This window comes from Pseudophryne corroboree, chromosome 3, assembly GCF_028390025.1.
Source record: "Pseudophryne corroboree isolate aPseCor3 chromosome 3, aPseCor3.hap2, whole genome shotgun sequence".
Taxonomy (NCBI): Eukaryota; Metazoa; Chordata; class Amphibia; order Anura; family Myobatrachidae; genus Pseudophryne; species Pseudophryne corroboree.
Window position 1 is genome coordinate 316,522,509 of NC_086446.1, and position 21,914 is coordinate 316,544,422.

Here is a 21,914-nt window from a genome sequence, read left to right on the forward strand (position 1 = left end):
GCACTTCAGTCTCCCTTCTTTTTATTGCTTTGAATTTAATTGATGTTTGCAGTTAACTGAGTTGAATTAATGTAAAGTTTGTTTTTCTTGAAAACTTAAATGAATGTACTGTAGCACAGATAACTGCAATAATAAGTAAAGAGGGAAGGTTGTTCGGAAGCAGAGATGCAGCACAATGTACATGTACTTTCACTAGCTTTAAAAATCAATCATACCAGTTCAGTGACCGTGTATATAGGGGGTCATTCCGACTCGTTCGCACGCAGTGGTTTTTCGCTGCGGTGCAGAATGCGCATGCGCGGCGGGCGCAGTGCATTTGCGCGACATTGCCGCCGGGTTACGTCATGGCTACCGACGGAAGCGGTTGCAGTGGCGACCGCTAAGAAGATTGATAGGAAGGAGGCGTGGATGGGCGGATCCTGACCGTTGGAGAGCGTTTTCGGGGAGTGGTGAGTAAAACGCAGGCGTGTCCAGAACAATGGAGGGCGGAGGTGTGACGTCAAAGCCGGGCCCATCATCGCTGGATCCATCGCACAGGGTAAGTATGTCCAGGGCTGCTCTACTTCTGCTTGAATTTTTTTTAGCTTAGCAGGGCTGCACAAGCGATCGCAGCCCTGCTAAGCTAAAATACACTTCCCCATAGGCGTGGACTAGTTGATCGCAGCAGCAGCACAAACTTGCTGGCTGCGATCAACTTGGAATGACCACTATAGGGGCATGCTGCGCTATACTCTGCACTTTTGGCTGTGTCCAGACTCCAGGCTGTGCAGTATAGTAACAGTGTATATATAGGGGCACCCTGCTATACTCTGCTGTGTCCATCCAGAGACTCCAGACTAATTATGGCTGTGCAATATAGTGACTGTGTATATAAGGGAATGCTGCGCTATACTCTGCTGTTATGGCTGTGTCCATCCACAGACTCCAGACTAATTGTGGCTGTATATATAGGCATGCTGCTGTGTGTTGCGCTGTACTCTCCTGTATTGGCTGTACTTTACCCAAGTGTGCTTTGTTCACGTACATCTATAATCCCTGTGATCCATGCAGTTGGAAGTGAGCTGCAAGTTTAAAAATAGAAAAATAAAATAAATATATATATATATATATATATCTATATATATATATATATATATAAAATATATCTGTTGCTTTTGTACTGGTTGGTTGGTGCGCTTTACTCAAGTGCATTTTGTGCATGTGCATCTATAAGCCCTGTGATCTGCGCAGCTCGAACCAAGCTGCAAGTTTAAAAAAAGAATATTAAATATGTATAATTCTGTATAGCTATTGTTTTTTTACTGGTTGGTTGGTGCGCTTTACTTAAGTGTGCTTTGTTCACGGTCATCTATGAGCCCTGTGATCCGTGCAGTGATCTGCCACTTGACAAATGGATAACTATCAGTTTAGAGAAGAGCAACCAAATACTAATAAAGCAGCTGTTGCCACCAGTCATGATGACAATGCTAGTCCAGCAATATCATCTACTAAAGTCGATGCTCAAAGGCATAGTGGGTCTAAGTCGGTACATCTAAAATCAAAAACTCAATATACAATGTTAAAGAAAAAGACACCTCTTATAAAGGGAAGGTTTGGTGCAGAAAAACATAAAATTGCCAACATGCCATTCACCACACACAGTGTCAAGGAAAGGTTATGCCTTGGCCTTTACTTATGAGTGGTGGAGTGAAGCATCTTCTGCCTTTCATGATGATTCAAGAACTTTTCACTCAGAGTCTAGAAGAGGTGTCAAAAAAATTAAAACCTGTAAGGCAGTTGAACAAATATCGTTCAGAACCATCAAACATTCATGAGGAACGTTTAGGTGTGTCCACGTTAGCTATGAGTGAGTCTGACATTTCTCACACTGTCCTCATGCACCATCTGCATACAGTATGTTGGAAGCAGTACAAGACAAGATAGTGATGAGGGCATAATAGAAATTGAGGATTCATGTGTGGAAGTGGAACATGATGAGGGGGATATGTGTGTACTACTACTGTCTTACACAAAATGAGGATGTTGATGACATTGTCTGTGTAAGTCAGCCACCAGTGGCTGCAGTTTTTGCTCATGATAAAAAGAAAGCCATTGTGTTGCCTGGGCATAAAACAAAAAAAAGCCACCTCTTGGATGTGGGATTATTTTTACCCAAATCCTGACAATTTTTGTGAAGGCATCAGCGATATTTGAGAGGCCAAAGTTAGTAGAGGGAGGCTCGTTAGCCATCTAGGAACCTCCTCCATGTTACATAATTTGCGGCAAGTTCATTACATTTATTTTATAATATTATAATGTAATTAACACCCTCATCATCAACCTCATTATTGATCAGAGGTAGTCATTCCAAAACTTGTCTTGTGGAGGCCCAAACAAAGCAAGCACTTCAGCTACAAAAATGTCAGTCTCGGTCACTGAAGTGCTTGGTTTCTTAAACTGTGCATGTCCTTTTCAATATCCAACATAAGGATGGAAGGGGTGGCTCAAGGACAATTCCATATTGCAAATGTAAATTTCTCTTACGTCCTAGAGGATGCTGGTGTCCAAATTAGTACCATGGGGTACAGTGGCGGAACTAGCGAGCGGTGGGCCCATGTGCGACAAAATGGCTTGGGCCCCCCCCATCCCATCCAAGTCCACCCCCTCACCCCTGGAGAGGATCTGGTGAGGGGGACCTGCTCAGGGAAGTGGATACCTAGCAACAGTGCCGTAACTAGACATTTTAGCACTGTGTGCAAGAAACGGCATCGGAGCCCCACCCCTGCATGCAAAACAGGGGCAGTGCGCGCCGTAGGCACGCGCAAAAATACATAGTGGCGTGGCTTCGTGGGGAAGTGGCCACAAAATAATACCAATTCATAAAACGGTGCACAGTAGTCTCCATTATTCAAATTACGCCGCACAGTAGCACCACTACACCAGGTAGAGACCCTTTTACACCTTACGGCGGACAGATTCCTCTTTTTACACATTACAGCAGACAACGTCCCCTTTTTACACATTACGGCAGACAGCGTCCCCCTTTTTTACACATAACGGAAGACAGCGTGCCCTTTTTACACATAGCAGCAGACAGCGTGCCCTTTTCACACATAACCGCAGATAGCGTGCACTTTTTACACATAACGGCAGACAGCGTCCCCTTTTTACACATAACGGCAGACAGCGTGCCCTTGTTACACATAGCGGCAGACAGCATACACTTTTTACAAATAACAGCAGACAGCGTGCCCTTGTTAAACATAGCGGCAGACAGTGTACCCTTTTTACACATAACGGCAGACAGCGTGCCCTTGTTACACATAGCGGCAGACAGCGTACACTGTTTTCACATAGCGGCAGACAGCGTGCCCTTGTTAAACATAGCGGCAGACAGCGTACCCTTGTTAAACATAGCGGCAGACAGCGTGCCCTTGTTAAACATAGCGGCAGACAGCGTGCCCTTGTTAAACATAGCGGCAGACAGCGTGCCCTTGTTAAACATAGCGGCAGACAGCGTGCCCTTGTTAAACATAGCGGCAGACAGCGTGCCCTTGTTAAACATAGCGGCAGACAGCGTGCCCTTGTTAAACATAGCGGTAGACAGCGTGCCCTTGTTACACATAACGGCAGACAGCGTGCCCTTGTTACACATAACGGCAGACAGCGTGCCCTTGTTACACATAACGGCAGACAGCGTGCCCTTGTTACACATAACGGCAGACAGCGTGCCCTTGTTACACATAACGGCAGACAGCGTGCCCTTGTTACACATAACGGCAGACAGCGTGCCCTTGTTACACATAACGGCAGACAGCGTACACTTTTTACACATAACGGCAGACAGCGTGCCCTTTTACACATAATGGCAGACAGCGTCCCGTTGTTACACATTACGGCAGACAGCGTGCCCTTGTTAAACATAGCGACAGACAGCGTACACTTTTTACACATAACGGCATACAGCGTGCCCTTTTTACACAATGGCAGACAGCGTCCCCTTGTTACACATTACGGCAGACAACGTGCCCTTGTTACACATTACGGCAGACAGCGTGCCCTGCAGACAGCGTGCCCTTGTTACACATTACGGCAGACAACGTGCCCTTGTTACACATTACGGCAGACAGCGTGCCCTGCAGACAGCGTGCCCTTGTTACACATTACGGCAGACAGCGTGCCCTTGTTACACATTACGGCAGACAGCGTGCCCTTGTTACACATTACGGCAGACAGCGTGCCCTTGTTACACATTACGGCAGGCAGAGTCCCCCTTTTTACACATTACGGCAGGCAGATTCCCCCTTTTTACACATTACGGCAGGCAGATTCTCCCTTTTTACACATTGCGGCAGGCAGATTCCCCCTTTTTACACATTGCGGCAGGCAGATTTCCCCTTTTTACACATTGCGGCAAGCAGATTCCCCGTTTTTACACATTGCGGCAAGCAGATTCCCCCTTTTTACACATTGCGGCAGACAGTCCCCCTTTTTTGTAGGAAAGAAAGAATTATACTTACCCTCTCCGCTGGCTCAGGCTCCTCGGTGCAGCGTCAGACGATTCCCGGGCAGGAGAGTAGTAGGAGGAGGGAGGTGGAGGAGGAGGGAGGTGGAGGAGGGAGCCGCAGCAGTGCTGTGTTATTGGTGGAGGCGCTGCTGCTGCTGCCCCTCTGCTTCACTATAGGCTGTTCTCGGAAGACAGCCTATAGTAAAACAGAGGGGCAGCAGCAGCAGCGCCTCCACCAGTAACAAAGCGCTGCTGCGGCTCCCTCCTCCACCTCCCCCTCCTCCTTCCCCCGTACCGCTGCTCCTCTCCTCTCTGGGAGGCTGTGCGCTGCGGGCAGCGGTTGCCCGCAGCGCACAGCGGCATGTAGTAAGTCAGTTTGTCTCATTACATGCTTTGGGCCCCTGGACGGAGGCGGGCCCCAGTGCAACGCTCTGGTTGCACTGGCGGTAGTTCCGCCTCTGATGGGGTATAGACGGGTCCTTTGGGAGCCACTGGCACTTTAAGAGTTTAATAGTGTGGGCTGGCTCCTCCCTCTATGCCCCTCCTACCAGACTCAGTTTAGAAAATGTGCCCTGAGGAGCCGGTCACAGCTAGGGGTGCTCCTATGAGTTTTTCTATTATTTTTTTGAGTTAGTTAGGTACAGGGAGGTTGCTGGCAACAGCCTCCCTGCTTCGTGGGAATTAGGGGGGTGAGTAGGAACCAACTTCCTGAAGAGTTAATGGTTCTCTATCTCCGCTGACAGGACACTTAGCTCCTGAGGGTGCTGATCGTTAGCCCACGAGGCGCCCACTCACTCCCCCAGCACGGCCGCCACCCTCTAACAGAGGCAGAAGATTGAAGATGTGGGGAGTACAGGGCCGGCATCCCGGTTAGTGGTTCGCCGGCGGGTATGGCGGCACAAGGGTGGGAGCACAGCTCTGACAGGCTGCGCTCCTGGAAAGCTCAGTAACACAGTGTTTGCGCTGTGAGGGGTGTCCTGAGCCAGCGCGAAACACCCTACACTGGTCTAGCAGCTAACGGGCTAATCCCGCTGTTAGGACTAACAAAACCTCAGGCCAGTTTAAACATTAGTGCAAGAAGCCGCTCGCCATTGCAAGGGGCAGGGCTTCCTCTCAGAGCGGATCCAGCATTCACCAGCGCCATTTTCTCCCTGCAGATCGTAGGAGACGCTGACAGGGAGCGCTGCCCTCCACATGCTTCCAGCTATACCTCTGCAATAACAGGGTTATAGACAGAGGGGAGTGTGATAATACAACTAATTACCCTATTAAGGGTGGTTAGTCAGCGCCAGGCTTTTATCATAATAATTGCCTACAGGGGCGCTGTGTGGCTGGCTCCTTATACTCTGTGTCTCTCTGGGGGAAACTGTGGCTGACATTTTCCTGTTTGTGTGTGTATATCCCACATTATCATGTCCAAGGACTCTGTCCTGTGCTGCAGAGTGTTTATCCTCTCTGGAGGAGTATTCCATGTTCTCAGGAATGCAATATACTGTCTCAGCCTTCTGAATCCAAACCTCCATGGGTGGATTCTTTAAGGGGGATGATATCCCAGATTTCAACTAGGATGTCACATTCTGAGAGGAAGACGCAATTTTTGAGAAAATCTGTGGAGGGCTTGCAGGCTTCGGCCCCCATTACTTCATCTAAAAACCCACTTGCATACCCACATAAATGTCCACTTGCCCAGATAATGCAAGCTGACACGGATACTGACTGATACAGGGGACGGTGATGGGGATATGCAGGGGGGGATGCCTCCCTTGCTAAAGAGGTGCAACTAATGATTGAAGCCACTAGGGATGTTTTACACATTACTGAGAAGGTACCTGAGCATACTTTACTGTAAATAAGACATCGTCGCTTACCTTCCCTGCTTCTAAAGAGTTAAACTCCTTGTTTGAAAAATCCTGGGAAAACCCAGAGAAAAATTCCAGATCCCTAAAAGAATTCTCATTGCTTTTCCTTTCCCTAAAGAGGACAGGAATAAGTGGGAAAATCCACCTGTAGTAGACGCTTCTGTATCTAGATTGTCAAAAAAAGTGGTTTTACCTGTCCCCGGTTCAACCGCCTTAAAGGAGTCGGCTGACCGCAAGATAGAGACTACGCTGAAATCACTATACATGGCTACAGGCGTGGCCTTAAGGCCCACTATTGCTTGTGCATGGATTTCTAAAGCCATAGTAAAGTGGTCAGGCACATTACTAGAGTAATTAGATACTATGGACAGGAGTGACATTGACTTGTTTTTACGTCACATACAGGATTCGGCAGGTTTTATGGTGGAAGCCATGAAGGACATTGGCCTGCTTAATGCAAGGGCTACTTCCATGGCAGTCTCGGCACGCAGAGGACTCTGGCTACGCCAATGGACTGCAGATGCGGAATCCACGAAGAGCGTGCAAAATCTACCCTTCACAGGTCAGGCCCTATTTGGGGAAGCAATGGATGCGTGGATATCCACGGCAACTGCTGGTAAGTCGACCTTTCTTCCCTCCGCAGCTGCACGGCTAGGAAATCTTAGCCTACGCTGCAGTCCTTTCGGACCGCTAAATTTAAAAAATGCAAGGGTCCCCCCACCAACAGGTTCCCAGGAGCAGAAACCAGGTTCTGCTTCCTCCAAGTCTTCAGCATGACGGTGGACCTCACAGCCAGGGGATCGGGAAGGTGGGAGCGAGACTAAAAGATTTCAGTCACGTCTGGGCGGCGGCGTACCTAGACCCCTGGGCAAAAGATATTGTTACCCAGGGGTACAGACTGGAATTTCAAGTACTCCCACCTCACAGATTCTTCAAATCAGGCTTACCAACTATGCTGACAGAAAGTACAATTCTGCAGGAAGCCATTCAAACATTGATAAAAACATATGTCATTGTTCCAGTTCCACCTCACCTAAAAAACAGGGGTTATTACTCAAACCTGTTTGTGGTACCGAAGCCGGACGGTTCGGTATGGCCAATATTGAACCTAAAGTCCTTGAACCCATACTTACAAGTGTTCAAGTTCAAGATGGAGTCTCTGAGAGCGGTGGTCTCAGGTCTGGAGGAGGGGGAATTCCTGGTATCCCTGGATATCAAGGATGCATACCTTCACATTCCGATCTGGCTGCCTCACCAGGATTTTCTAAGGTTTGCACTACAGGACTGTTACTACCAGTTCCAGGCACTACCATTTGGCCACTCCACAGCACCAAGGGTGTTCACCAAGATCATGGCGGTGATGATGCTCCTCCGCAAACAGGGAGTGAACATAATTCCATATCTGGACGATCTGCTAATAAAGGCATCTTCCAGGGAGAAGCTGTTGCAGAGTATTGCTCTCTCAACTCGACTACTCCCGGATCATGGGTGGATCCTGAACCTTCCAATTTGGAACCTACAAGGAGACTACCTTTCCTGGGGATGATACTCGACACGTAAGTGCAGCGGGTGTTTTTACACCTCTGGAGAAAGAGTTGGTGATCCAATCAATGGTCCAGGATGTCTTGAAACCAGCCCGGGTATCGGTTCATCAGTGCTTTCGGCTTCTGGGAAAGATGGTGGCCTCCTATGAGGCTCTACAGTACGGAAGATTCCATGATGGTTCTTCCAGCTGGATCTCCTGGACAAGTGGTCGGGATCACATCTTTACATGCACCAGTGGATACGCCTGTCGCCGAAAGTCAGGATTTCACTCCTCTGGTGGCTGCAAACTCCTCACTTGCTCAAGGGCCACAGGTTCGGGATTCAGAACTGGATTCTTTTAACCACGGATGCATGCCTCAGAGGTTGAGCAGTCACCCAGGGGGAAAACTTCCAAGGAAGGTGGTCAAGTCAGGAATCTGTCCTTCCAATAAACGTTTTGGAACTAAGGGCCATATACAATGGCCTTCTACAAGCGGCACATCTTCTGCAAGATCAGGCCATTCAGGTTTAGTAGGACAATGTCACGGCAGTGTCTTGCATAAACAGGTACGGCGGAATGAAGAGCAGAGCTGCAATGTCAGATGTAACAAGAATCCTGCTCAGGGCAGAAAAGCACGCGCTGGCGCTGGCGGCGATCTTCATTCTAGGAGTGGACAATTGGGAAGCGGACTTCCTCAGCAGACACAATCTCCATCCAGGAGATTGGGGACTCCACCCGGAGGCTTTCCCAGAGGTAACAAGCCGGGGGGGGCGTACCTCACATAGACATGATGGCCTCTCACCTCAACAAGAAGCTTCGGAGGTATTGTTCCAGGTCAAGAGACCCGCAAGCAGTGGCGGTGGATGCCCTGGTAACTCTGTGGGTGTTCCACTCGGTGTATGTATTCCCTCTACTTCCACTCATCCCAAGGATTCTCAAACTAATCAAAATAACAAAAGTTCAGGTGATCCTCATTGCTCCGAACTGGCCAAGATGGGCTTGGTACACGGATCTTCTGGAATTACTGCTGGAGGATCCGAGGCCTCTTCCTCTTCGCGAGTACCTTCTACAACAGGGGCCGTTCACCTATCAAGACTTCCCGCGGATATGTTTGACGGCATGGAGGTTGAACGCCAGATCTTAGCTAGGAAGAGCATTCTGAACAAGGTAATTCCTACTCTGATCCAAGCGAGAAAAGGGGTAACGTCTAAACATTACCATCGGATTTGGAAAAAGTATGCGTCTTGGTGTGAATCCAAGAAATTTCCAATGGTCGAGTTTCAACTGGGACGTTTCCTCCTCTTTCTGAAAGCTGGTGTGGATGTGGGCATACGCTTGGGCTCCATCAAGGTCCGGATTTCAGCCTTGTCAATTTTCTTCCAGAAACAATTGGCTGCTCTTCCTGAGGTTCAGACTGTTCTGCACATCCAACCACCTTTTGTGCCTCCTACGGCACCTTGGGATCTTAATGTGGTGCTGCAGTTCCTGCTATTGGATTGGTTCGAACCTTTACAGGAGGTGGACGTAAAGTTTCTTACTTGGAAGACAGTCACACTTATCATTGGAATCTGCAAGACGTGTATCTGAACTGGGGGCATTGTCGCACAAGAGCCCCTACTTGATTTTCCATGAAGATAGGGCTGAACTCAGAACGCGTCAGCAATTTCTTCCAAAGGTTGTGTCGGTTTTTCATATCAACCAACCTATTGTGGTGCCAGTGGCTACTGACACCTCAATTACCTCAAAGTCCCTGGATGTTGTGCGGGCTTTGAAAATATATGTGAAGAGAACTCGTCACAGAAAGTCGGAAGCACTTTTTGAACTTTATGATCCCAACAAGATTGGGTGTACTGCTTCTAAGCAAACTATTTCTCGCTGGATCAAGCTTACTATCCAGCATGCTTATTCAACAGCAGGTTTGGTTTGTCCAAAATCTGTTCAGGCCCACTCTACACGTAAAGTGGGTTCTTCTTGGGCGGCTGCCCGGGGTGTCTCGGCTCTTCAGCTTTGCCGAGCAGCTACTTGGTCTGGGTCAAACACGTTTGCTAAGTTTTACAAGTTCGATACTTTAGGTCCTCAGAGGCAAAGTTTGGTCAATCTGTTCTGCAGAACCTCAGAACTCTCCCTCCCGTACTGGGAGCTTTGGTACATCCCCATTGTACTAATTTGGACCCCAGCATCCTCTAGGACGCAAGAGAAAATAGGATTTTAATTACCTACTGGTAAATCCTTTCTCGTAGTCCGTAGAGAATGCTGGGCACCTGCCCAGTGCTTTGTATTCCTGCATTGTTACTTGGTTACCTTTGTTGGTTCAGCCATTGCTGACTCATTCCAAGTTGGTTAGCTTGGCTTTCCTTTTTGTTATGTGTGAATCTCACCACTATCTGTGTATTTCCTTCTCTCGAAGTATGTCCGTCTCCTCGGGCACAGTTTCTAGACTGGTAGGAGGGGCATAGAGGGAGGAGCCAGCCCACACTCTCAAACTCTTAAAGTGCCAATGGCTCCTGGTGGACCCATCTATACCCAATGGTACTAATGTGGACCCCAGCGTCCTCTAGGGACTACGAGAAAAGGATTTAACCGGTAGGTACCAAAATCCGATTTTGTCTGTGCAGCTTATATAGTGCCACTGCCTATACATAAAGGCCAGTGACAGACAACAGTATTCTATTATATACAGGGATATTTGATACCACTCAATAGTAGTACACTTGTATAACATCTAAATAAATAAATTATTTATTAACAACTTTAAGAGAATTGATCCTTTGTTATATTACAAACGTGTTCATGAATGAATATGGTTCAACCAAAGATGTACAGTTTTATTCATGAATAATAATTATTGTTTCTAATTAAGAGCAGGCAAATAAGACACAGACAGACGCATATTATACATGGCTGTGTCACATTATGGCCACCTCCTACATTTGGCGTTGGCAAGGTGTAGCCCATGAAGTACGCAACGTGTCGTACGCTGTATTGGTGGGTATATAAAGTGTGTGGCAGGCCATCTGCACACATATCACTCGTTGCTGTCATGGGTAAAAGGGATGATTATCGGCTTGCGGGCCAAAGGTGGCAGTATTTCTGAAACCGCAGTTTGTTTATTTATTGCGTGTAACGTGACTGGACAAATGGCACCATTGCGAATAACCAACATGGAAACTGCGGAGCACAACATGCCATTGATGTGAGAGGGGAATGTTGGCTACAAAGGTGCGTGAGGGCTGACCGACACGCTACGTTGGAGCAGCTCACCATCAAAATGAACCTGTAGGCTACCAGATGTGTGTCTAAAACGACAGTTCAGCTAACCCTGCTGTGGTCAAGTCACACACGGGGTTACTGTGGCTGTTATCTGGTGGTCATGATGTGACTCAACTGTGTATATGAACTATTAAGCAGCCATTATAAAAATAGATAGGCTGTGGGGCGGGTGGTCTTCACTATGCCGCCAGCCGGGATCTCGGCGACCAGCTTACCGGCGCCGGCATGCCGACACATATTCTTCCTCTTGGGGTGCCACAACCCCCCTGGAGGGAGAATAAATAGCGTGGAGAGCTCAGCTAGCCCGCAAGGGGCTCATTAGCGCTCGCCCAGCTGTCGGTGTGCCGGAGGTCGGGATCCCGGCGCCGGTATGCTGGCCCCCGAGATCCCGGCCGCTGGACACTCATACTACACCCCTGTGGGGCACATTGTGTTTTTAACACCACTAATTCCTTTTATTTTTTTTACATTTTTATTTGACATTTTGTAGTTTTATTTTATCCATATAGTTCATTGGTCTGTGTCCAATGTGGATGTTTTATATTGATATAATAAAGGTTAATTTTATTCCAAAGTGCGCTAATTAAAGACATCTTTCCTTCCTTTTTTCTTTCTTTTTTGTTCTGAGATTTTTACCTCTGAAATAAAAACCTACTATGGAAATTTCCAGGTGTAAATCACTATACGTCTGTGTTGACAGTCACTTGGGATATGTACAGCAACACAGTCAGTTCTTATTGTCTATTAATAGCTATAGGCTGATTAGAGGTAGATTTTCCATTAGAAAATTTAGATCTCTCAGAACTCACTCTCTATTGCTTAGAATGATATGATCAAACCTACAGTACATGCTGATTTAGGAGCTTCATAGAACGAATTGTGTTATAAATTAAGTTAAAATGATAAGTGTAGGCCAGGATTATTACCATGACCCTGTCAGTGAGTGCACATGCCAGCAGCCTAGGAGGGTTGGGAGTGTGTAGACAGTGCTGGACTGGCCTACAGGGGTACTGGGGAAACCCCCAGTGGGCCCCATTGCTCGAGGTCCCACCCCCTCCTCTAAGGACCAGGTTCTAGACTGTGCGCTTGAATTATACATTATACATTTATTACATTATACTGCACAGGACTACAGTGTATTTTCTACAGCGAATTTATTTTATTCATCTGGTACATTATTATGCATGGACTATATTATTCAAGGGGCCCAGACCATGCATGCTGTATTGGTAAACCAAGCCTCTGTGGTGGTTGGACACACCTCCTCTGGAGGCTGGCCACACCCCTAAGCATGGGCCCCTACCACTGCATCCCCCGATGGGCCCTTCATGCCCCAATCCAACAGTGTGTGTAGACCAATAGGAAACGTAACACAGCCACGTTCTTCCTTCAATAAACCAGAGTTGATGAGACCAGAGCCTTTCTATACTTCTCTACTCCCAGCTGATAACAGAGAAACATTACAATCAGCTCATACCTGTTGTAGCACAATGTTAATAAGGAATTACTTGCACTGTATTATATGTAGCATAGGCTTAAACATGAAAAAAAAAAAGAAGACCGCTATTTTAAATATTGCATGTTATCATATTAACATATTATGTTACATGTATAAATCAAAGTAAATGTATAAAAACATACCTGCACTTGCGCAACAGCATTGATCTGCAGCTACAATAGAAGATCTATATGAATACACAATATACTGCATTTGCATTGACCAAAGAGAAATCCCATACACAATGTTTTAGTCTACTGTGGTTACCTAAAACATTTTATAAAAATTGTTTCATTTCTGCTTATATAAAAATATTTCTCTATCGTCCTAGTGGATGCTGGGGTTCCTGAAAGGACCATGGGGAATAGCGGCTCCGCAGGAGACAGGGCACAAAAAGTAAAGCTTTTCCAGATCAGGTGGTGTGCACTGGCTCCTCCCCCTATGACCCTCCTCCAGACTCCAGTTAGATTTTTGTGCCCGGCCGAGAAGGGTGCAATCTAGGTGGCTCTCCTAAAGAGCTGCTTAGAAAAAGTTTAGCTTAGGTTTTTTATTTTACAGTGAGTCCTGCTGGCAACAGGATCACTGCAACGAGGGACTGAGGGGAGAAGAAGTGAACTCACCTGCGTGCAGGATGGATTGGCTTCTTGGCTACTGGACATCAGCTCCAGAGGGACGATCACAGGTACAGCCTGGATGGTCACCGGAGCCGCGCCGCCGGCCCCCTTGCAGATGCTGAAGTCAGAAGAGGTCCAGAATCGGCGGCTGAAGACTCCTGCAGTCTTCTAAAGGTAGCGCACAGCACTGCAGCTGTGCGCCATTTTCCTCTCAGCACACTTCACACGCAGTCACTGAGGGTGCAGGGCGCTGGGGGGGGGCGCCCTGGGAGGCAAATGTAACCTATATAAAGGCTAAAAATACCTCACATATAGCCCCCAGAGGCTATATGGAGATATTTAACCCCTGCCTGGATTCACTAAATAGCGGGAGACGAGCCCGCCGGAAAAGGGGCGGGGCCTATCTCCTCAGCACACGGCGCCATTTCCTCTCACAGCTCCGCTGGTCAGGACGGCTCCCAGGTCTCTCCCCTGCACTGCACTACAGAAACAGGGTAAAACAGAGAGGGGGGGCAAATTTATGGCGATATTTTGATATATATAAAGCAGCTATAAGGGAGCACTTATTATAAGGCTATCCCTGTTATATATAGCGCTTTTGGTGTGTGCTGGCAAACTCTCCCTCTGTCTCCCCAAAGGGCTAGTGGGTCCTGTCTTCGTTAGGAGCATTCCCTGTGTGTCTGCTGTGTGTCGGTACGTGTGTGTCGACATGTATGAGGACGATATTGGTGTGGAGGCGGAGCAATTGCCAAATATGAGGATGTCACCCCCTAGGGAGTCGACACCAGAATGGATGCCTTTATTTATGGAACTACGGGATAGTGTCAACACGCTAAAGCAGTCGTTTGACGACATGAGACGGCCGGACAATCAATTAGTGCCTGTCCAGGCGACTCAAACACCGTCAGGGGCTGTGAAACGCCCTTTGCCTCAGTCGGTCGACACAGACCCAGACACAGGCACTGACTCCAGTGGTGACGGTGACGAATCAACCGTATTTTCCAGTAGGGCCACACGTTATATGATTTTGGCAATGAAGGAGGCGTTACATTTAGCTGATACTACAGGTACCACTAAACAGGGTATTATGTGGGGTGTGAAAAAACTACCTATAGTTTTTCCTGAATCAGAAGAATTAAATGACGTGTGTAATGAAGCGTGGGTTGCCCCTGATAAAAAGCTGATAATTTCAAAGAAATTATTGGCATTATACCCTTTCCCGCCAGAGGTTAGGGAGCGCTGGGAAACACCTCCTAGGGTGGACAAGGCGCTAACACGCTTATCTAAACAAGTGGCGTTACCCTCTCCTGAGACGGCCGCACTTAAAGATCCATCAGATAGGAGGATGGAAAATATCCAAAAAAGTATATACACACATGCAGGTGTTATACTACGACCAGCTATAGCGACTGCCTGGATGTGCAGTGCTGGGGTAGTTTGGTCAGAGTCCCTGATTGAAAATATTGATACCCTGGACAGGGACAATATTTTACTGTCGTTAGAACAAATAAAGGATGCATTTCTTTATATGCGTGATGCACAGAGGGATATCTGCACACTGGCATCACGGGTAAGTGCTATGTCCATTTCGGCCAGAAGAGCTTTATGGACGCGACAGTGGACAGGCGATGCGGATTCAAAACGACATATGGAAGTTTTGCCGTATAAAGGGGAGGAGTTATTTGGAGTCGGTCTATCAGATTTGGTGGCCACGGCTACAGCCGGGAAATCCACCTTTCTACCTCAAGTCACTCCCCAACAGAAAAAGGCACCGACTTTTCAACCGCAGCCCTTTCGTTCCTTTAAAAATAAGAGAGCAAAGGGCTATTCATATCTGCCACGAGGCAGAGGTCGAGGGAAGAGACAGCAACAGGCAGCTCCTTCCCAGGAACAGAAGCCTTCCCCGGCTTCTACAAAAGCCTCAGCATGACGCTGGGGCTTCTCAAGCGGACTCGGGGACGGTGGGTGGTCGTCTCAAAAATTACAGCGCGCAGTGGGCTCACTCGCAGGTAGATCCCTGGATCCTGCAGATAATATCTCAGGGGTACAGGTTGGAATTAGAGACAGATCCACCTCGCCGTTTCCTGAAGTCTGCTTTACCAACGTCCCCCTCCGAAAGGGAGACGGTTTTGGAAGCCATTCACAAGCTGTACTCTCAGCAGGTGATAGTCAAGGTACCTCTTCTACAACAAGGGAAGGGGTATTATTCCACTCTTTTTGTGGTACCGAAGCCGGATGGCTCGGTAAGGCCTATTCTAAATCTGAAGTCCTTGAACCTGTACATAAAGAAGTTCAAGTTCAAGATGGAGTCACTCAGAGCAGTGATAGCGAACCTGGAAGAGGGGGACTTTATGGTATCCTTGGACATCAAGGATGCGTATCTCCACGTTCCAATTTACCCCTCACACCAGGGGTACCTCAGGTTCGTTGTACAAAACTGTCACTATCAGTTTCAGACGCTGCCGTTCGGATTGTCCACGGCACCTCGGGTCTTTACAAAGGTAATGGCCGAGATGATGATTCTTCTTCGAAGAAAAGGCATATTAATTATCCCATACTTGGACGATCTCCTAATAAGGGCAAGGTCCAGAGAACAGCTAGAGATGGGATTAGCACTGTCGCAAGAAGTGCTAAAACAGCACGGGTGGATTCTGAATATTCCAAAATCCCAGTTAATGCCGACAACTCGTCTGCTGTTCCTAGGGATGATTCTGGACACGGTTCAGAAAAAGGTTTTTCTCCCGGAGGAAAAAGCCAAGGAGTTATCCGAGCTTGTCAGGAACCTCCTAAAACCAGGAAAGGTGTCTGTACATCAATGCACAAGAGTCCTGGGAAAAATGGTGGCTTCTTACGAAGCAATTCCATTCGGCAGATTCCACGCAAGAATTTTCCAAAGGGATCTGTTGGACAAATGGTCAGGGTCGCATCTTCAGATGCACCTGCGGATAACCCTGTCTCCAAGGACAAGGGTGTCTCTTCTGTGGTGGTTGCAGAGTGCTCATCTATTGGAGGGCCGCAGATTCGGCATACAGGATTGGATCCTGGTGACCACGGACGCCAGCCTGAGAGGCTGGGGAGCAGTCACACAAGGAAGAAACTTCCAGGGAGTATGGACGAGCCTGGAAACGTCTCTTCACATAAACATTCTGGAACTAAGAGCAATATACAATGCTCTAAGCCAGGCAGAACCTCTGCTTCAGGGAAAACCGGTGTTGATCCAGTCGGACAACATCACGGCAGTCGCCCATGTGAACAGACAGGGCGGCACAAGAAGCAGGAGTGCAATGGCAGAAGCTGCAAGGATTCTTCGCTGGGCAGAGAATCATGTGATAGCACTGTCAGCAGTGTTCATCCCGGGAGTGGACAACTGGGAAGCAGACTTCCTCAGCAGACACGATCTTCACCCGGGAGAGTGGGGACTTCATCCAGAAGTCTTCCACTTGCTGGTAACCCGTTGGGAAAGACCAATGGTGGACATGATGGCGTCTCGCCTCAACAAAAAACTGGACAGGTATTGCGCCAGGTCAAGAGATCCGCAGGCAATAGCTGTGGACGCGCTGGTAACGCCTTGGGTGTACCAGTCGGTGTATGTGTTTCCTCCTCTGCCTCTCATACCAAAAGTATTGAGAATTATACGGCAAAGAGGCGTAAGGACGATACTAGTGGTTCCGGATTGGCCAAGAAGGACTTGGTACCCGGAACTTCAAGAGATGATCACGGAAGATCCGTGGCCTCTACCTCTGAGGAGGGACTTGCTTCAGCAGGGTCCCTGTCTGTTTCAAGACTTACCGCGGCTGCGTTTGACGGCATGGCGGTTGAACGCCGGATCCTAAAGGAAAAAGGCATGCCGGAAGAAGTCATTCCTACTTTGATTAAAGCAAGGAAGGAAGTAACCGTGCAACATTATCACCGAATTTGGCGAAAATATGTTGCGTGGTGCGAAGATCGGAGTGCTCCGACGGAGGAATTTCAACTGGGTCGATTCCTACATTTCCTGCAATCAGGATTGTCTATGGGTCTCAAATTGGGATCTATTAAGGTTCAAATTTCGGCCCTGTCGATTTTCTTTCAAAAAGAATTGGCTTCAGTCCCTGAAGTCCAGACCTTTGTTAAGGGAGTGCTACATATACAGCCTTCTGTGGTGCCTCCAGTGGCACCGTGGGATCTCAATGTGGTTTTGGACTTTCTAAAATCTCATTGGTTTGAACCACTAAAGAAGGTGGATTTGAAATATCTCACATGGAAAGTGACCATGCTTCTAGCCCTGGCTTCGGCCAGGAGAGTGTCAGAACTGGCAGCTTTATCTTACAAAAGCCCATATCTGATTTTCCATTCGGACAGGGCAGAACTGCGGACTCGTCCGCATTTTCTCCCTAAGGTGGTGTCAGCATTTCATCTGAACCAGCCTATTGTAGTGCCTGCGGCTACAAGTGACTTGGAGGACTCCAAGTTACTGGACGTTGTCAGAGCATTAAAAATATATATTGCAAGGACAGCTGGAGTCAGAAAATCTGACTCGTTGTTTATATTGTATGCACCCAACAAGATGGGTGCTCCTGCGTCTAAGCAGACGATTGCTCGTTGGATCTGTAGCACAATCCAACTTGCACATTCTGTGGCAGGCCTGCCACAGCCTAAATCTGTAAAGGCCCACTCCACAAGGAAGGTGGGCTCATCTTGGGCGGCTGCCCGAGGGGTCTCGGCATTACAACTTTGCCGAGCAGCTACGTGGTCAGGGGAGAACACGTTTGTAAAATTTTACAAATTTGATACTCTGGCTAAGGAGGACCTGGAGTTCTCTCATTCGGTGCTGCAGAGTCATCCGCACTCTCCCGCCCGTTTGGGAGCTTTGGTATAATCCCCATGGTCCTTTCAGGAACCCCAGCATCCACTAGGACGATAGAGAAAATAAGATTTTACTTACCGATAAATCTATTTCTCGGAGTCCGTAGTGGATGCTGGGCGCCCATCCCAAGTGCGGATTATCTGCAATAATTGTACATAGTTATTGTTAACTAATTCGGGTTATTGTTGAAGGAAGCCATCTTTCAGAGGCTCCGCTGTTATCATACTGTTAACTGGGTTTAGATCACAAGTTGTACGGTGTGATTGGTGTGGCTGGTATGAGTCTTACCCGGGATTCAAAATCCTCCCTTATTGTGTACGCTCGTCCGGGCACAGTACCTAACTGGAGTCTGGAGGAGGGTCATAGGGGGAGGAGCCAGTGCACACCACCTGATCTGGAAAAGCTTTACTTTTTGTGCCCTGTCTCCTGCGGAGCCGCTATTCCCCATGGTCCTTTCAGGAACCCCAGCATCCACTACGGACTCCGAGAAATAGATTTATCGGTAAGTAAAATCTTATTATATCTTTATTTTGAGCATTAAAAAAAAAAACTTTGCTGATGGTGCAGCAGATAAACCATGACATACTGTGACAGAATTAAAATACATCTATTAGATCCATTAAAATTGCATACACATTTCGGGAACAGTTCAAATGAAACAGAAGTAAATCCTCCTGCAACTCATTCTCTCCATGGGTAGGTCATAACCTCCATGTGTGTACTTCAGGAGAATAAGAAAATGAAAAGTAGCAGTATTGTTATTAGAAAATTAGGTTTGAGATATAATCATTAATAAAACAATAATGATGAATTCTAAACAAAGAGAACATCTACACTTTGAAAAGCAATGTTTGTTTAAGCATAGGTCATAACTTCAGGGGAACACTAAAATAGTTTCTCAAATTTGTGCTGGATCTCTGTATCTCTTGATTAAACTCTGCATTGAAAGCGGGATTTGGTTATGTGACTGGCAGTTGGGAGACCGCTGGTCACTATACCGACGTCGGGATCCAGAACAGTTAACAGCCTGCCAGTCGGCATTGCCCACCAGCAAGGACTATTCCCTCTCGTGGGTGTCCACGAAACCCATAGAGTGGGAATAGAACCTGTGGTGAGTGCACAGAGTCACAGAGGCCGCTGCGTAGCGAGTCCGCAAGGGGCTTTGCTGCACTTGCCCCCCCAATGCCGGCCAACTAACAACCGGGATCCCGGCATCAGTATGGTGACTGGCAGTCAGCCAAACCCAACCCTTGAAAGCATATGCATGTATTTTACAGCAGTGGTCGAGTACCCGCAAGCTATACGCCTCACAACAGGCACATATGTGTCTTGTGGTTGGCATGGAAAGCATGTGCATGAATATGCCCTAACTGCACTTGACCAACACTTGTACAGTCCATCATACTCTGTTCAGCCTCTCAAAGCATAATTAAGCATAAAATCAAAATCAGTTTGAATCTATCAAAGCAGAGAGGAGTAAAAATATTTTGTGAGCGTGCACAACAGAAAAGTGTCATATGTGCCAAAACAAAAAGCTCCTATATCCAACTCTACATCAACCGGTGTGTTTACAGATCCATTTGTTCATATATTTTGGAATCCATAAGTCAGTGTTTCTCAAATCTCATCCTCGCGTTTTATGTTTTACAGATCTCCTCGGTATCACAATTGAAATAATTAGCTCCACCTGTGAAAGTTGTAAAATGTGTCTGCCAGTGATGAATACACTCTTACACAACCTAGGCGATCTGTAAAACATGCATTGTTAGGGGTACTTGAGGACAGGAGTTGGGAAATACTGCCATAGGGCAAACTCATCAGAGTTTTCTTGTGTGGGCTTGACAGTGGTGACCATCGCTGTTGATGTGTTTTCCAAACTACTGGATTTATAACCAAGCGATTCGTAAGCTAAAAACTTAAAATGCTGGTAATATGAGAATATGGAGTCCGCCACCACACGAAGTGTGGATGGAAACAACATAGAATAGGAGAGATTCAGGTCCCAGAGACGACGCTTGATGGGCAGAAACTGGGCCCGGTCCTTTTGGACTTCCGCAATGGAGACACTGACACCATTCTTGAGGAGTGGGCCCCTTGTGCGACCCAGACGAAAGACAGAGTCACGGTCTTTATAATGTAAGAATGTTGCGATAAAAGTTTGTGGAGGGGCACCAGGAGGTAGGAGCCTGGAGGGTATTCTGTGGGCACTGTGAGGTAAAGGAGTCCGCGCCATACAACTCTTTGAGCCATGATTCCAGAAATTCCTCAGGATGTGACCCTTCTTCTTTTTCATGCAGGCTGGCAAACCGTACATTATTTCTGCGTAGACGTCCCTCCACATCCAGAAGCTTAGCTTGCAGCGATGAAACCTGCTGGCACACTGTCGAAACAGTTTGCTTCAAAGGACCACAGAAATCCTCCAGGTTGGAGACCCGCGTCTCGGCATCCCTCACTCTCTTGCGAATGTGCTGGACATCCTGTCTCAATAAAGAAAGATCACATTGCACTTTCTCCATTTTGTCGGATAACCGTTGTTCGCTACCCGCTATAGCTTCCAGTACCTGTTGAACGGAGGGGGCAGAAGGAGGCATAGAAGAACCTGAGTTGGCCCCAGATGGGGAAGCAGGTTGAGTAGAGTGGTTAGATTTAGGAGATGACTGCGCCGGCTGGCTGATAGATTGGCGAGCATACTTTTCCAATTTAGCCGCAGCCGCACGCTGGCCGTCCATCACCATGGTGACCAAGGGTGAACCGGCGATCAGACAGAAAAGGGAGCTCAAGCAATATCACAGAGGCACAGCCAGGTGCAGATGGTACCAAAGTTCCAGATATTCCATGTCAAGAAAGGCAGTGACAGTCCTAAATATTCAGTGTCAAGAAGGGCAGTAAAGTCCCACCTATTCAGTGATAAGAAAGGCAGTCTATATCAGAGTAGCAGGATATTAAAGCATTATGCCCAGAAATAGCTCACTTATCCAAGTGAACTCCACAGGCTGACAATGCTGTGTAATGCTGGCTGAGGGAGCTGCCTCCAAGATGGCCACCGGACCCACTGCTTCCACTCTTCCTGTGCAGGAATGTAGACCGCAGACTGGGCTCGCTGAACAGCAAGGCGGGGAGTCCCAGGGGCTTCAGGGGGACACTCCACTCCCCAGGCACCCGGTGGCGCCGGAATCCACCGCAGATTCGCAGCCGCAGGTATCAAATTAAGGCCAGGGATCCAGAGACAGCCTAGGTCCCAGCTCCAGGCGGCGGCCGCCTCAGTCAGGAAGCCAGCCGTAGTGGCTGCAGTAGACGCTCGCCACTGCCCAAAGGGACGGGGGATAGTAATCAGCCCAAGAATGCCTCAGGAAAGGGCCCAGGATGTTGAGCAGGATCAATAGCCCAGGGAGCTCCAGAACCTGCTGCCTACTTGCTTGCCGCCGTGGCCACGCCCCCCACTGATCCAGTACTTTAGAGAGAATAGCGGCGGATTGATCTACAAGCTCTGGCAAATGGTCAGTAACAACTGTAATGTTAATGTACTGTATACTGTACACACAGACCAATGGCCAGATGGAGAGTCAATTTAAAAAAAAAAGTTTATACGGACGCAAACATGTTAAAACACTTATCCATTGCTGTGTTACTGTATGTGAGCGTCCAACCCCCGTAGGCAAAGCATACAGATGCAACTAATGTGTAAAAGCAATAATGTAGTTCATTGACGTAAAAGTATGTACCGAGTTATGCAATATAAGCGTCCAAGTCTTGTAACGGCATACCCAAACACCAATGGGGAGGGATCACTGCTTACAGTACACTTACACTTGTCTA

General features: G+C 47.7%; 1 protein-coding gene across 2 annotated transcripts in view; it reads right to left on the reverse strand.

Moving 5' to 3' along the window:
* The window catches only part of CD79B (CD79b molecule), a 168,536-nt gene that overhangs the window by 96,129 nt on the left and 50,493 nt on the right, over positions 1–21,914 (reverse strand). For both annotated transcript variants that reach the window (XM_063959464.1, XM_063959463.1), the window contains one exon: positions 12,782–12,811. In XM_063959464.1, coding sequence (XP_063815534.1) covers positions 12,782–12,811 — 30 coding nt within the window. The remainder of the gene's footprint in view (positions 1–12,781; positions 12,812–21,914) is intronic.